Source organism: Dendrobates tinctorius, unplaced genomic scaffold (genome assembly GCF_039654945.1).
Source record: "Dendrobates tinctorius isolate UK_male_01 unplaced genomic scaffold, ASM3965494v1 ptg000574l, whole genome shotgun sequence".
NCBI lineage: Eukaryota > Metazoa > Chordata > Amphibia > Anura > Dendrobatidae > Dendrobates > Dendrobates tinctorius.
Window position 1 is genome coordinate 801,277 of NW_027362232.1, and position 13,450 is coordinate 814,726.

At 41.7% G+C, this 13,450-nt stretch overlaps 1 protein-coding gene across 1 annotated transcript; it reads right to left on the bottom strand.

Annotated features, from left to right (window-relative positions):
- Positions 1-7,737: 7,737 nt before the first annotated feature.
- NFKBIA (NFKB inhibitor alpha) lies at positions 7,738-12,785 on the bottom strand. The gene is made up of 7 exons (XM_073565194.1): positions 12,629-12,785; positions 11,302-11,583; positions 10,230-10,338; positions 9,900-10,107; positions 9,705-9,793; positions 9,331-9,588; positions 7,738-8,330 (listed from the first exon to the last, which is right to left on the bottom strand). Exons 1-7 carry the CDS (start codon positions 12,688-12,690, stop codon positions 8,283-8,285), a joined length of 1,056 nt encoding a protein of 351 aa, XP_073421295.1. The 5' UTR covers positions 12,691-12,785; the 3' UTR covers positions 7,738-8,282.
- Positions 12,786-13,450: the final 665 nt, after the last annotated feature.

Here is a 13,450-nt window from a genome sequence, read left to right on the forward strand (position 1 = left end):
TTCCGCAGCATGTGCACAGCGGTTTTTGTTTTCCATAGGATAACATGGTACTGTACATTCCTTGGAAAACTGCTGCGGATCCGCAGGGCCAAATCCGCTGCGGATCTGCAGATGAATCCGCAACGTGTGCACACACCCTAAGGCTACGTTCCCACAATGAGCTTTTGGTGCATTTTTGATGTTGCAGATTCTCTGCACCCATTAAATATAATTGGTTACTAGCATTTTTTTCTAAAATACTCAGCTTAAAAAAAAATAAAAAACTCGTCGTGGGAACGTAGCCTAAGACGCTGCGTTTTTTTGGTTTTTTTTGCTTTTTTTAGCATGAAAATACACGATGGAAGTAAAAAAAAAAAAAAAAGCACCAAGTACTCACTGGGACAAATGCTACATTCACACTGTGTTCTTGCGGCATTTTATTTTTTTCAACGTGTAAAAATACTTTATTTTTGGTGCAATTTTTTATGCATTCAAATAAATGGGTAAAAAAACAAGCAAAGCAGAAGCGCTGAAATAATTTATATGCTGTGAATTTTAAAAAAATGCGAAGAAAAAACACAGTGTGAATGAGATTTTAGAAATTTCATTTGCTTTGGTGATCCTATTAAAATGTGGCATTTTTTTTTCTACCACAATAATATTAAGCCTAAAGTTCCCAAAAACTTGAAGTATTTTGGATGCTGCAGATTAGTCCAGGATTTTTGCAACAATTAGCTACTTAAGGTTATTTGTGTTTTTATCCGTTTTTTATTTTCTATTCTTTTCTGTGAAATATCCTATAGGGTAGAGAGGCATCCCTACACTTCCACGTTCCACACATCAATCTCTACTCTCCATTCCTCCGCTCTAACCTAGGACCTTGTGTCACTATTTTGTATGATTGTGACACATAACAAATGTTACACCACAAATACAGAAGAAGCACATGTAAGATAAATCCCCATATGGTGTCTTCTCACGTGTCCACATTAAAATACCTATTTCTTCCCTGAGAGTCTGATTATGAGCCGGACTCGTTCTGTGATTCATGCCGAAAGCCTGGGAATGTGCGGTGACATGGAGGCTACACCCAAGCGCTGCGCCTATATTATCCTTACTTGTACATGAAAACAGACTGGATAAAGTTTTCAATGGAAGGGAAATTCCCAGAACTATACATACAATAGGCACACAGAAAGCCGAGACACTGGGCCTGTTTTTCGGGTAACGCTGGGGAAATTCTGATGGACATCAATAGGGGTACATAAAAGTACCCTAAAATAAAAAACTTCATAAACATAAGGCCTCATTCAGACATCCATATTTCATATGCATGTTTTTCATGGATAGAACATGTACCCATTCTATTCTATAGGTAAATTTTAAAGCATGGGTGTTCTCTACAATGCCAGAGTGTTCCGGGCTGACCTCATACAGCCAGTGCCTGATACTTGTGCCCATAGATTGGACAGCATGACTCAGCTAGTAACTCTCGTTCTTGGAAAAAGCATTATTTCTAGGGGAGACGATCTTGGCCATATTTGCAGAGAAGACAGACAATATAATTTCTCCATTCTGTGAGTCCGCAGAAATCGGGGACTGCACTCAGATGTCATCCGAGTGTAGCTTGATATTTCACACAAACACTTAGGCTTGTATGGCTGTGCGTGATTTCATCATCATATGCACACGCCTTCGATTGTTCTCTCATGCTGAATCGGACTGAGAAAAAAATCTCAGATCTGCTCTGCCTCATAGTATAGCACTGGTCCGAGTACTATGCGATAAAGTGTCGGATAACACTCGGTCGTGTAATCCGCCAGTGTGAGCGAGCCCTAAGAAAAACTGATCCCAAAGTCTGCAGCGTTGGACTCCATTTCACATTTTTCTGGCCGTGTCCATCTTTAATGTTGGACACCATCATGTAGTCACTGTCCAAAAAAAAGTCAGAGTCCAAAGTAACTGACTTTGAATGTGTTATAACTAATGGCTCCACCGGGACTCTGCTTGGTTCTCATTTTCTGGGCTTTAACTGTAAGCCCAGAACAGAGATTGCAAAAGTGGCACAAACTTAGTGTGAAAGTAGCTTTAAATTTGCCCAAATTTTGGACTAAAGTAAACCAAACAGGAGGCGACTTAAGGTATCTAGAAAGATGACCCAAGATGGTCCCACAACCTGCACCACTGTGATACATCTGGCACACATCTGCCCAGTGTGTGTGTGTGTGTATATATATATATATATATATATATATATATATATATATACTGCTCAAAAAAATAAAGGGAACACCAAACATCCATGAGGATGGTCTGAGTGCCCGACGTCCACTGATGGGAGGTTTTGCTCACAGCCGAACACTGTGCGGCCCTCCAAAGAAATGCCACTCCACACCATTACTGACTCACTGCCAAACCGGTCATGCTGAAGGATGTTGCAGGCAGCAGATCACTCTCCACGGCGTCTCTAGACTCTGTCATGTCTGTCACATGTTCTCAGTGTGAACCTACTTTCATCTGTGAAGAGCACAGGGTGCCAGTGGCGAATTTGCCAATCCTGGTGTTTTGTGGCAAATGCCAAGCATCCTGCATGGTGTTGGGCTGTGAGCACAACCCTCATCTGTGGACGTCGGGGTCTCAGACCATCCTCATAGAGTTTATGCAGACACATGCCCGTTTGTTGCCTGCTGGAGGTCATTTTGCAGGGCTCTGGCAGTGCTCCTCATGTTCCTCCTTGCACAAAGGCTGAGGTAGCGGTCCTGCTGAATGGTTGTTGCCCTCCTACGGCCCCCTCCACATCTCCTGTTGTACTGGCCTGTCTCCTGGTAGCGCCTCCAGCCTCTGGACACTACGCTGACAGACACCGCAAACCACCTTGCCACAGTTCACATTGATGTGCCATCCTGGATGAGCTGCATACATGAGCCACTTGTGTGGGTTGTGGAGTCCGTCTCATGCTACCACGAGTGTGAAAGCACAACCAACATTCAAAAGTGACCAAAAACATCAGCCAGAAAGCATTGGTACTGAGATGTGGTCTGTGGTCCCCACCTGCAGAACTACTCCTTTAGTGGGGGTGTCTTGACAATTGCCAATAATTTCCATCTTGTCTATTCCATTTGCACAACAGCAAGTGAAATTGATTGTCAATCAGTGTTGCTTCCTAAGTGGACAGTTTGATTCCACAGAAGTTTGATTTACTTGGAGTTATATTCTGTTGTATATGTGTTTGCTTTATTTTTTTGAGCAGCGTGTATATATATATATATATATATATATATATATATAGTGTCTCCTGCTGTGTATATAGAAGTGTGACTGTACGCTGGACTTCTTCATGTTCTCTATACATAGAAGCAAGTGCTCTATAGAAGGAAATAAAGACGAGGGATTTTCCCAAGCTCTCTCCCCGAGTGCAAGCACAAACATGTTTCCTCAACACATACTACAGGAAGGCAGGCTCTGCTTTTACATAAGGAATCACACACAACCTATTGCACGTTTGTATGAAGTGAGAGGCATAATGAATGATCAAGCAGCCATTGTTTATGGCTCCACACAAAACTGCCGTGTGTCGGTTCATGCACACCAAGAGTTTTGGAGCGGGTCTGCTCCAAAAAAAAAAAAACACCAGAAAAATTGCTTAAAATACACTTGACTCTTCCCATTCATTGTTTGTTTTTACACAATTTAGCTTTTTTTTTAGTATTTTTCTTCTGCTTCAGGTATCGCTCCCAGAATACTTTTTTTTATAGCATAGACGTATTTACATAGGTAGGTGAAATAAAAGCTCATGTCATGACTTTGAAGCAGCTCCTGATGGAAGACGCTCCAAAACCAGAATTTACCAAAAAAAGGAGCTGTTCCATTCAAAAACTTGTATTTCTGACCGCCTAAACTCTAAGGCTAAATTCACATGTATAAAAATTTAGTTTGATTTTCATCCAGAAAAAAATGACAATTTTTCATATTTTTCGTTCACTTTTATATATCAGCAGTTGATAAACTTTACAAGACCAAATAGTTTCCTATGTTAATACTAGGACCTCATTCAGACGTCAAAGAAAAACAGACTATTTCGATCAGAGTCTGATCTGAGTGCTATCAGTTTTTCTCATATGTGGAAAGGAAAGAAGCTTCTCTACCTTCTCCCATGTGACAGTTCGGATCCATACGAGTATGGTTCAATTTTTTCATGGACCCATAGACTTGCATTGTGATTCTGATTAAAATCTGACGTGGCTGCAATTTTGCACCAACTACTCAGTCTATGGAAAATTACGGATATGTGAATGGTGCCATAGGTCATCACATGAACGAGCGCTATCCCTGAATAACGTGCATTTTCTTGGCACCCTAGTGTGCACACACCCTAACAATGTATCCATAAAAAATGAAAACCAGAAGGATGATCCATATGGGATCAAATCACTTATATTTTGTACATGTATAGACTTGAATAGTTGAGTCTCATCGTAAATACAGAAGACTGGTCCATGATGAGCTTGTTTTTTTTCCCCCTAATTCAGTTCATGTACAAAAAATCTGTTATCTGAACAGCCCTATTGAATAGCAATGATCCTAGCGCTGTCAGTTTTTTGGGTCCTTTTGTCCAAGGACCGCACTCAGACTAAAAATATGGTTGTTTGAGTCATGATTTTCCTTCTGCCTATATTTTTCCTCCCTAGACGTTACAAGTGAGCTCCATTTTCATTTAATACCGCTATCCAGGAGCAGAGCATGACCGCTAGTTGTTCTAGTCCACTGATTGGGTTTCAGTGTAAATGGCACCGGGGTGTTTGCCCCGAATTTGCCTGGGTTCGCGAACAAGCTCCACTGTATTGGTTAGGTATCCTCCATCTAGGGCAGGATGAAAAGGCGCTGGTACGCATTAAAGTTGTCCACATTTGCTGATTCTAGCAAAATCAAGTGACCATCTTGTGTGTGTGAGGCCTGCTGACTCTGCCCCAAGAGATGATGTGAAGGAAGGTTAACTTCAAATGCCCAATCCTATTGTTCTCCTGGAAAATTAGCTGCTCTCAAAGGTATTGAGCAGTGCCTTACTCTATTCATCCCGTTAAAAAACACACAAACGCTCAGTCGAGTGTTGATGTTTAGGTCGACTGCCATCTTGGTGTGTTGTGAGTTCATTTTCCCCTTCATTACTGAGGCCCAAGGAACTCGCTCTTCTGGTAAAGAAAGGTAGTGAGCCTGATTATCAAACACCTGAGGCTGATGATGATGACTGGCTGAGTGGAGTGACTGACTGGATATAAGGCTGCCGACGCCCTTCTGCCCTGCGGGTGATTTCTCTGTGGGATCCTTGGAGACCAGTCTGAATTCCTGCTCCCCTAAAGCTAAGTTTGCTGGTCGGCCTTTTGCTTTGGTGCTTTGACTTTGTTTTGCTTTGTTTTTCTGGATTTCTGCCATTCCCTGCTGGGGTGTGCTGAATTCATTTAGCTCTGTCTTCTGAAAATACCTGAGTGCTGATTTAGTTTTTGAAGCCTAGCTGCTTCAGGGCCTTTTTCATATCAGCTTGTTGGCTTATGTCTTTGATAGGGTTTTGGCAGATTGCAGACAGCAGCCTTCCTGTCCTTTCCTATCTAGGTAGTTTTGGGCCCCGTCTTTGCTCAGTCTATCTTTCTGTCTGTGTTAGTATTTTCATCTTGCTTCACCATCATTATATGTTGGGGGCTGCCTATTGCTTTGGGGTCTGCTCTGGGGCAGTTTAGATTTCCCCTTTCTTTCTTTAGGCCTATGTAATTCTCCGGCTGTGATCGAGGGGTCTAGGGCATCGTAGGAACCCCCCCACGGCTACTGCTAGTTGTGTTGATAGGTTCAGGGATCTGCAATCTGATAGTTGCCAACTTCTCTGGTTTTCTGGACTTAGCTTGTATTTCTGCTTTTGCCTCCTACGGTGACTCATTCATAACATAGGTGTATGGGTCAACTAAAGAAAGTGTAACTCTGTCATTAGAGTCCAATGTAGAGCTTGCTCTTTCCGACTTTCTTCATCAACCGGATGCTAAAATGTCGAGAATGGACTGCTGTCAAATGGATGTTTTGCCAATTGCAGACCTGGTGTAATCTTCAGTGATAGCAATATGTCCCAGTATGGAAAGTCAATATATCTGATTGGCTACATTACAATAGCTGACAAGCAAAATGTTTGGCAGTTGTTTGCTAAAAGTAGTGAACCCACAGCTGACCCCTACACATGTCCATGTCATGGCAGGTTGAGGATTGGTTCAGTGCTTCCATTTCCTCTATAGTGGTAATCTTGGAGGAGAACAGGAGAGTGATCTTATTGAGGGACACAGAGCCAGCCTAATGGAGGGCACAACGTAACGTGACTAGTCACATTTAGGTTGGGGGGGTGAAGAGTAAATTCAACTGTATAAAAGTGGCCATGTGTTATTTGATTACGAATATATGATTTCTCATTCGCTTAACTTTTATTGAACTAGTATATTTATGCATCGCAAACCTATGTCCTCATGAAAAAAAGGACAGTATGTGCAGTCTCAATTTTCAATGGGAAACAGTTTAGGAAAAAAAAATTAGAAAGTACAGGACCACAGTCACGTATCCCTGAAAAATTATCAGATGGCACACGGACCCATCGCCTTTCAAAAATCTATTCACACAGATCCGAGTGTGAGATTCAGAGCATGTCCTATTAGAATCCCGACTTGAGGATCAAAATAAGACTTGTTCAATGGATCTGTGGACTATCCAATTAAATATAAAAAAAAATTGGATATTACATGGACACTTTACATGGATATGTGAATGTGGCCTAAATTGTATGTGACGCGGGCCTCACGCTCACCAGCTGAATTACGACAGAAGTAGACTAACTGGTGATGACCGGGCAAAATGCAATGTTTGCACTTCCTACATTCCAATATCCTTCCCTTGTGTGAGGCTTTATTAACCAGTGGTAACATGTTTGTAATACCAGATTAACGAGGAACCAGTGTTACATTTTTCACTTTAATGGGAGTTTTTAGAGGCACGATATGATCGACCTCAGAGGTTGTTTCTTTAGCCAGGCCCTTCACTGGCTTCCTATCGCCCAGAGGCTCCAATTCAAAACCCTAACCATGACATACAAAGCCATCCACAACCTGTCTCCTCCATACATCTGTGACATGGTCTCTAGGTACCTACCCGCACGCAACCTTCGATCATCTCAAGATCTCCTTCTCTACTCCCCCCTTATCTCTTCTTCCCACAACCGCATACAAGACTTCTCCCGTGCTTCCCCCATACTCTGGAACTCCCTGCCGCAACACATCAGATTCTCACCATCAACGGAAACCTTCAAGTAGAACCTGAAGACCCACCGGTTCCGACAAGCCTACAGCCTGCAATGATCCTCGGTCTACTGAACCACCGCACGACCTGCTCTACCCTCTCCTACTGTATCCTCACCCATCCCTGTAGACTGTGAGCCCTCGCGGGCAGGGTCCCCTCTCCTTATGTACTTGTGTGTCCCTTGTCTTACACGTTTATTATACTTGTCTATATTTCCCCTTTTCACATGTAAAACACCATGGAATAAATGGCGCTATATAAATGCATAATAATTTTTGTCTTTCATTCGGCAGATGTTATGCAGGGAAATAAAAAAACAACATTTGGAGACGTTTCAATGACCTTGAGTAGGCATTATTGCGCTAATATTTTTTCTGGATTGGTACGTGTTAGGAAAAGTATAAGGAGGTGTTGTGTGTTTGAAAGGAAAAAGATCAGTTTGTATTTGTGTTTTTTTAATAAATATCTTTCATATAAAAATAAATCATGTCCATTATTTACAATGTATACATTCTGTAGTTTATTGTTCGGACCACTTTATAAGAGGTCTAACATCTGTGCGAGTCTTTATTTTTCTTTAGCAGTATTACCAGCTGTTATTTACTAGCTACACCCAGACAAGTTAAAATGTTAATATTCTGTTCTTCATCACTAGTTAAGCTAAAAAGATGTTTGTCCTCTCCGGGAACTAGTCATTCTGGTGTCAGGCCCATGGCTTTTTTTTTTTCTTATTTTTCCGGTCAGATTCTTGAATTCGGAGCCCATATGTTGGATCTGGGCTCTTCTAGACACATCCACTTCATGCGCAGAACATCTGAGGCTTCAGAACAGCACAAGCACCTCGAGCTCACAGCCTCTACACTGGTGGCGCTTCTGTTTCAGAGATTCGCTGGGAGGCATCACTGATCCCAGTGCAGTCAGATCCTGTACGTGGCAGAATTCTGTCCATATACATTATGCTTCTGAATTAACGCTGCACCAGCCTACAGCATCCTTGAGCAAGCGGATATGCAAACGTCGTCGTACATGCACTGTAATAAGAAAAACATGGAATTTAGTACATAAATCTCTAAAATGTGATTATATACTGGACAGAAGTCTAGAAACATCTCCCCCCCCCCCGCTTCCCCAAATGTAGCACACGCCTTTTTTTTTCTTTAATATCTTTTCATTGATTTTTAAAGGGAATCGGTCATCAGGCTTTTGCAGCACAATGTAGGGGGTGATGTGTCACTTACTAGGCTGCTAGCTGTAGTTTTGATAATCTCCTGCTCATAAAACTGTGTGATTTTAGCACTAAAAGGACTATTAGATATGCTGCCAGGTAGTCCTCCATATTCAAGAGTTCTGTATAACCCTGCCCCCACCACCGACTGGCTGCTTCCAGTGTACAATGTGCATAGTCAGAAAGCTGCCAATCAGTGGTGTGGGATACAGATAACTGGTCGATCGCCAGCAAAATCAGGGATTTTATCAAATCTGCAGCAAATAGCTCATTATGCGATACATGGCTGGAATTGGGGGCTCTCTTGCCTTCTAAATTAGTAATGAGACTCATGACCCTTATTTGCAGGGTCTGTAATAAAAGAGAGAAATCCAGGAAACAAGGCTCCAGACGTCCTTCCTTTGGTAACTTTATTAGTAGAGTAAAAAGTAAAAAAAAAAACAAAAAAAAACGTTTTGACGGCACAGGGCCTTTATCAAGCCAGAGGTCTCTTTTTTATGGCTTGATAAAGGACCTGTGCGGCAGAAACGTTGTGATTTTGCTGACATCTGGTGCCCCGGTTCCTCGATTTCCCTGTATTACTATAACCTTCTGTAGGTTTGCACCAGGTGTGCACAGGACTCATCTATTGCAAGTATCTAGCAAAAAGAGGACTGCAGAGGTTCTTAAGGCCCACTGATGAAGGAGGTGGCACACTCTCCTCTTATGGTCTTCCTATCTCAGCCACAATATCTGCAAGTTATTTCTCAAAATAATTTCTGAACTTTAATCCAATGTTAAAGAATTATCCAAGTCCTGATATTTACCTCATCATCTGAATGTTCCGATTCTGACTCTGAACTGTCTTCTTCTTCATGTGGCAGGTGCTGCAGGTTCTCCTCTGTCACGCTGAGCAGGTGCTGTTGAATTTGGAGGTTACTTCTCCCCCAGGTGAGCTGGCATGGCGAGTGGCCTTCATAAGTGACTCTATTCACATCTGCCTTATGCTTCAGCAGCAAAAACATGAGGTCAGCATTTTGTTTGTCCACGGCCAAGTGCAGAGCTGTGCGGCCATTGGATGGTTCCTAAAAGAAAAATTAAAAATGGATGTTTAACTACTAAGCCAAACAAGATCTCGGAAAATGATGCAAGAACGCTCAAAAAGTATGTGGAGCCACCGTCCTAAAAGAGAGAACCTCACCTGTGCATTAACGTCTGCGCCCAACATGATCAGGTTCTCCACTATAGCAAGGAAGCCATTAATGGATGCCAAGTGTAGGCATGATTGACCTATGGAAAGAAATAACCGTACCATGAGATTTCTGCAATTTTGTATTTTTTTTTTCGCTTTTTATTTCACACTTTTAATATGAAAACTAATTTCACCGATGCCTACCATTATAGTTTGTGTACTGTAGGAGCGGTTTCAGGTGGGATTTGCAGTGCTGGACAATCACGCCAACCCCTTGCAGAGATCCCTTCTCACAGGCGATGTGTAGGGCTGTATTTCCATTATGGTCTCTAACTTCTGGATCACAACCGGCTTCTAGGAGACTTGCAGCGATTTCGTACTGATCGGTGATGATGGCGAGATGAAGAGGAGTCTGCAAATGGGACATTAATATTTAGTTGTATCATTAGGTTTCGCAACATTCTAAATTCCATTCTTTTCAAAAATTCCATAAATAAGTTGATTGCTCAGTTGGGTTCTTTAATGTCTCTTTACCTGGAGAAGATTATTCTGCCGGTTCAGGTAGAAAGTATCTCTGTAGGATCTTTTGATCGCACCCACTGCCACTTCATTTATTTCACAAATAATTGCCAAATGAAGAAGTCTGGAAAAGATAAAAAAAATAAATAACTGTTAAAAATAATGAAACAGAATCAAACAAAACTGATAAAAGTTATATAAAAAGGAAATAAGCAGCATGTCAGGATGTCATCATACAATAGTAATATGTAGCCATTACTCTGCATCAGCTCTGAGTTATTTCCCCTCCCCCAGCAGTAAGTCCAGTATTGTGTAAGCTGGGTTTTTTTTTTTTTTTGCTATGCGTTGTCTCTCTAGATATGTCTGTTGTTTTCCGCTTTCTCATATGAGCAGTTTGCATTTTTTTTTTCCTGGCCACAAGCCAGGGACTTTCCGAATAGCTTCAGCAGCTCCACCTCTCCAAGCTAGCAAGTCAGATCATAGAACAAGATGGCCTTCTCTACCCTCCCCCCCACCATGTCCTTCCTCCCCACCTCCACCCTACAAAGAGAGGAAGGGAAAATCCAGAAAAAGATATAGTAGCAACACCATAAAAAAAAAAAACCTAGCACTTTAATTACAAAATCATTTTTCCTTCCTCATACATTAACGTAACAAAATGCACATTTAACTGAAATATTTTTTGACAAAAGAAATTTTATTTATATATATATATATATTATATATATATATATATATATATATATATATATATATATATATATATATATATTAAAAAACACTGGCTGCTACTTTAATCCTGCAAAAAGACGTGTTGTGCAATGCATTGTTTTATACATTTTTGCTTTTTTTTGTGCCGCCCTAATTCTGTTGAATCGCAGGAAGTTTCTAAAAAATGTACATAACTAAATTTAGATTATTCTGTTGCAAATAAAAAAAAAAAATCCTGTTCTTTATTACAGGTCACTAGGTCAGGCCTAGCAGTATAAAGGCTTGAGAATATATTAAGAACGTGCATTCTTTATATAGAAGTGACCTCTATTTTTAGCATTTAAAAAAATAATAATTGCATTTCAGGATCACTTACGTATCTCCATCCTCGTTTGCTTGCATTTTCCACAGCTCCGGTTCATAGTCCTGGATGTTTTGTTCTGAATGGATGGACAAATTTTGCGTCTCTCTGACCATATTATTATAGTCCTCTTCCCTTAAAGAGTCCAGTCCACTATCGGTTCTATCTTCAGTGGCCTGCGACAGCTTGTCTTTCCCAGGCATCCGGAGATCGCCATCCGCCATCATATTTCCAGAATAATCCATGTATCTCGTAGTCATCTTGTGTATATTTCCTATACGGCTGGAAAAAAACAACCTTAAAAAAAAAAAAATCAAAATTCAAATGTTCGCTTCTTGTAACCTTCCTCTAAAAATAGAGGTTCAAAAGGAATCTAATGGATCGCCCTACAAAAGGGTTTTGCAGAAAAAAAAAACAATAATCCAGCTGGCACCGAGCAGTGAGAGATGTGAGAGCTTTGTGTGTGTGCTCAGCTTTTTAACATAGTGATTGCACATATGGGGATTTTTGGTGGGCGGGGATTCGGCTTCCCTCCTGTCTAACTGTGTGTACAGGGCTGGGAAATTCCAAGTAGTCACCCTACAAGTGCAGAACACATTGAACCAGACTTATCCTGTTCTGGGTTTAGAAAAAAAAAAATGTTAAATAAGAAAACTTCCAGACCTGTTACACAGAGAAGAGAAATTCCCTTTTGTGTGGAATGTTCTTTATTTCTCAAACGCACAACAACATTCTTATGAAGGTGATTTTTACAACCTGTACAATCCCTAAGAATCTACTGCAGAGCTTGGATGTTACTAATGGCAAATGTACTTTTACACTTTTTGGATTTTTTTTTTATTGTAATTTTAGTGCATGCTACATTCTGTACCTCATTTTTTTAGGTTGTATTCAAAGATTTTTTTTTTACCAATTAATTGAATTTATTTGCAAAAATAAAATAAATTACTAAATGTTTTGCGCTTTGTGTTTAGCATTTCATATTATGCAGGTTAGGGTGCAGTCAGACGGCCGTATAAATCGGAGCGAGAACGGGACGCGGTGCGCGGACTGGCCGGTGGCTCTCCCGACCCGAGCGTGACAGCTGCATACCTTCATGTGGCTGGAAGAAAAGACTACATTTGCACAAGTTGAATTTGCTGCAGGAAAATCAATAATGGCAAATTCATGCCATTTCGCACAGATTTGCAAAAACTAAAAAGCCCTCCGATGTGGACAGGATGACACTTGCCATGTTCCCCAAAGGTGACTACTGCAACTGGGTACAGGATATTGCTGTCACAGCTGAATCCAGGAGGGTGGTGGAATGAGGTGGCTTTGGGGTTGGAAGTGGGACCCTTACCTTTTTGTGCCTGAGAGGTAAGGGGGGTCACTTCTACCTCCAAAGCAGGTGCAATTGTGCATTACGATGAGCTATCCGACTGCAAAGAGCCCATATACTGTTCTTGTACAGAGGCAGGAGCATAACGATCATTGGTCACAGATGGTGCGAACAGCCCTGTGCTGGAGCGAGAACAGCAGATGCCAGTGCCTATTTTAGCTGGGGGCCCACATTCAGCTGAAATGTATTGTGGGGCAGAGACCCACCAGGTTCCTGCACCGCAACAGATGCTGACGGCCAGTGAAAGGCCCGCAGCTGACGTCCTCGCACAGGTGGTGCATAGTAGTGACATTATGGGTCGCCCGTAACAGGCACACCAAAGTCAGCTGCCATCTTCTGTGTCAACTATAGAAGAGGGTGACACACGTCGGGGGAGTGGGGGAAGATGAGAAGAATTAGGGTTGTTTTTTTTTTTTCATTTTACATGTGAGAACAACAGAGCTAGGACATTATACCAGAAAGGGTCCCAGGATGGAGGACATTATTACTGGAAGGGGCACAAGATGGGGGACATTATACCAGAAAGGGGCCCAGGATGGGGCACATTATTACTGGAAGGGGCACAAGATGGGGGACATTATACCAGAAAGGGGCCCAGGATGGGGCACATTATTACTGGAAGGGGCACAAGATGGGGACATTATACCAGGAAGGGGCCCAGGATGGCTGACATTACATCAGGATGGGAGACATTGCTACTGGAAGGGGTAAAATATGGTGACATTATACCAGAAAGGGGCTAAGATGGGTGCCATTGTTACAGGATGGGGGACATTATTACAT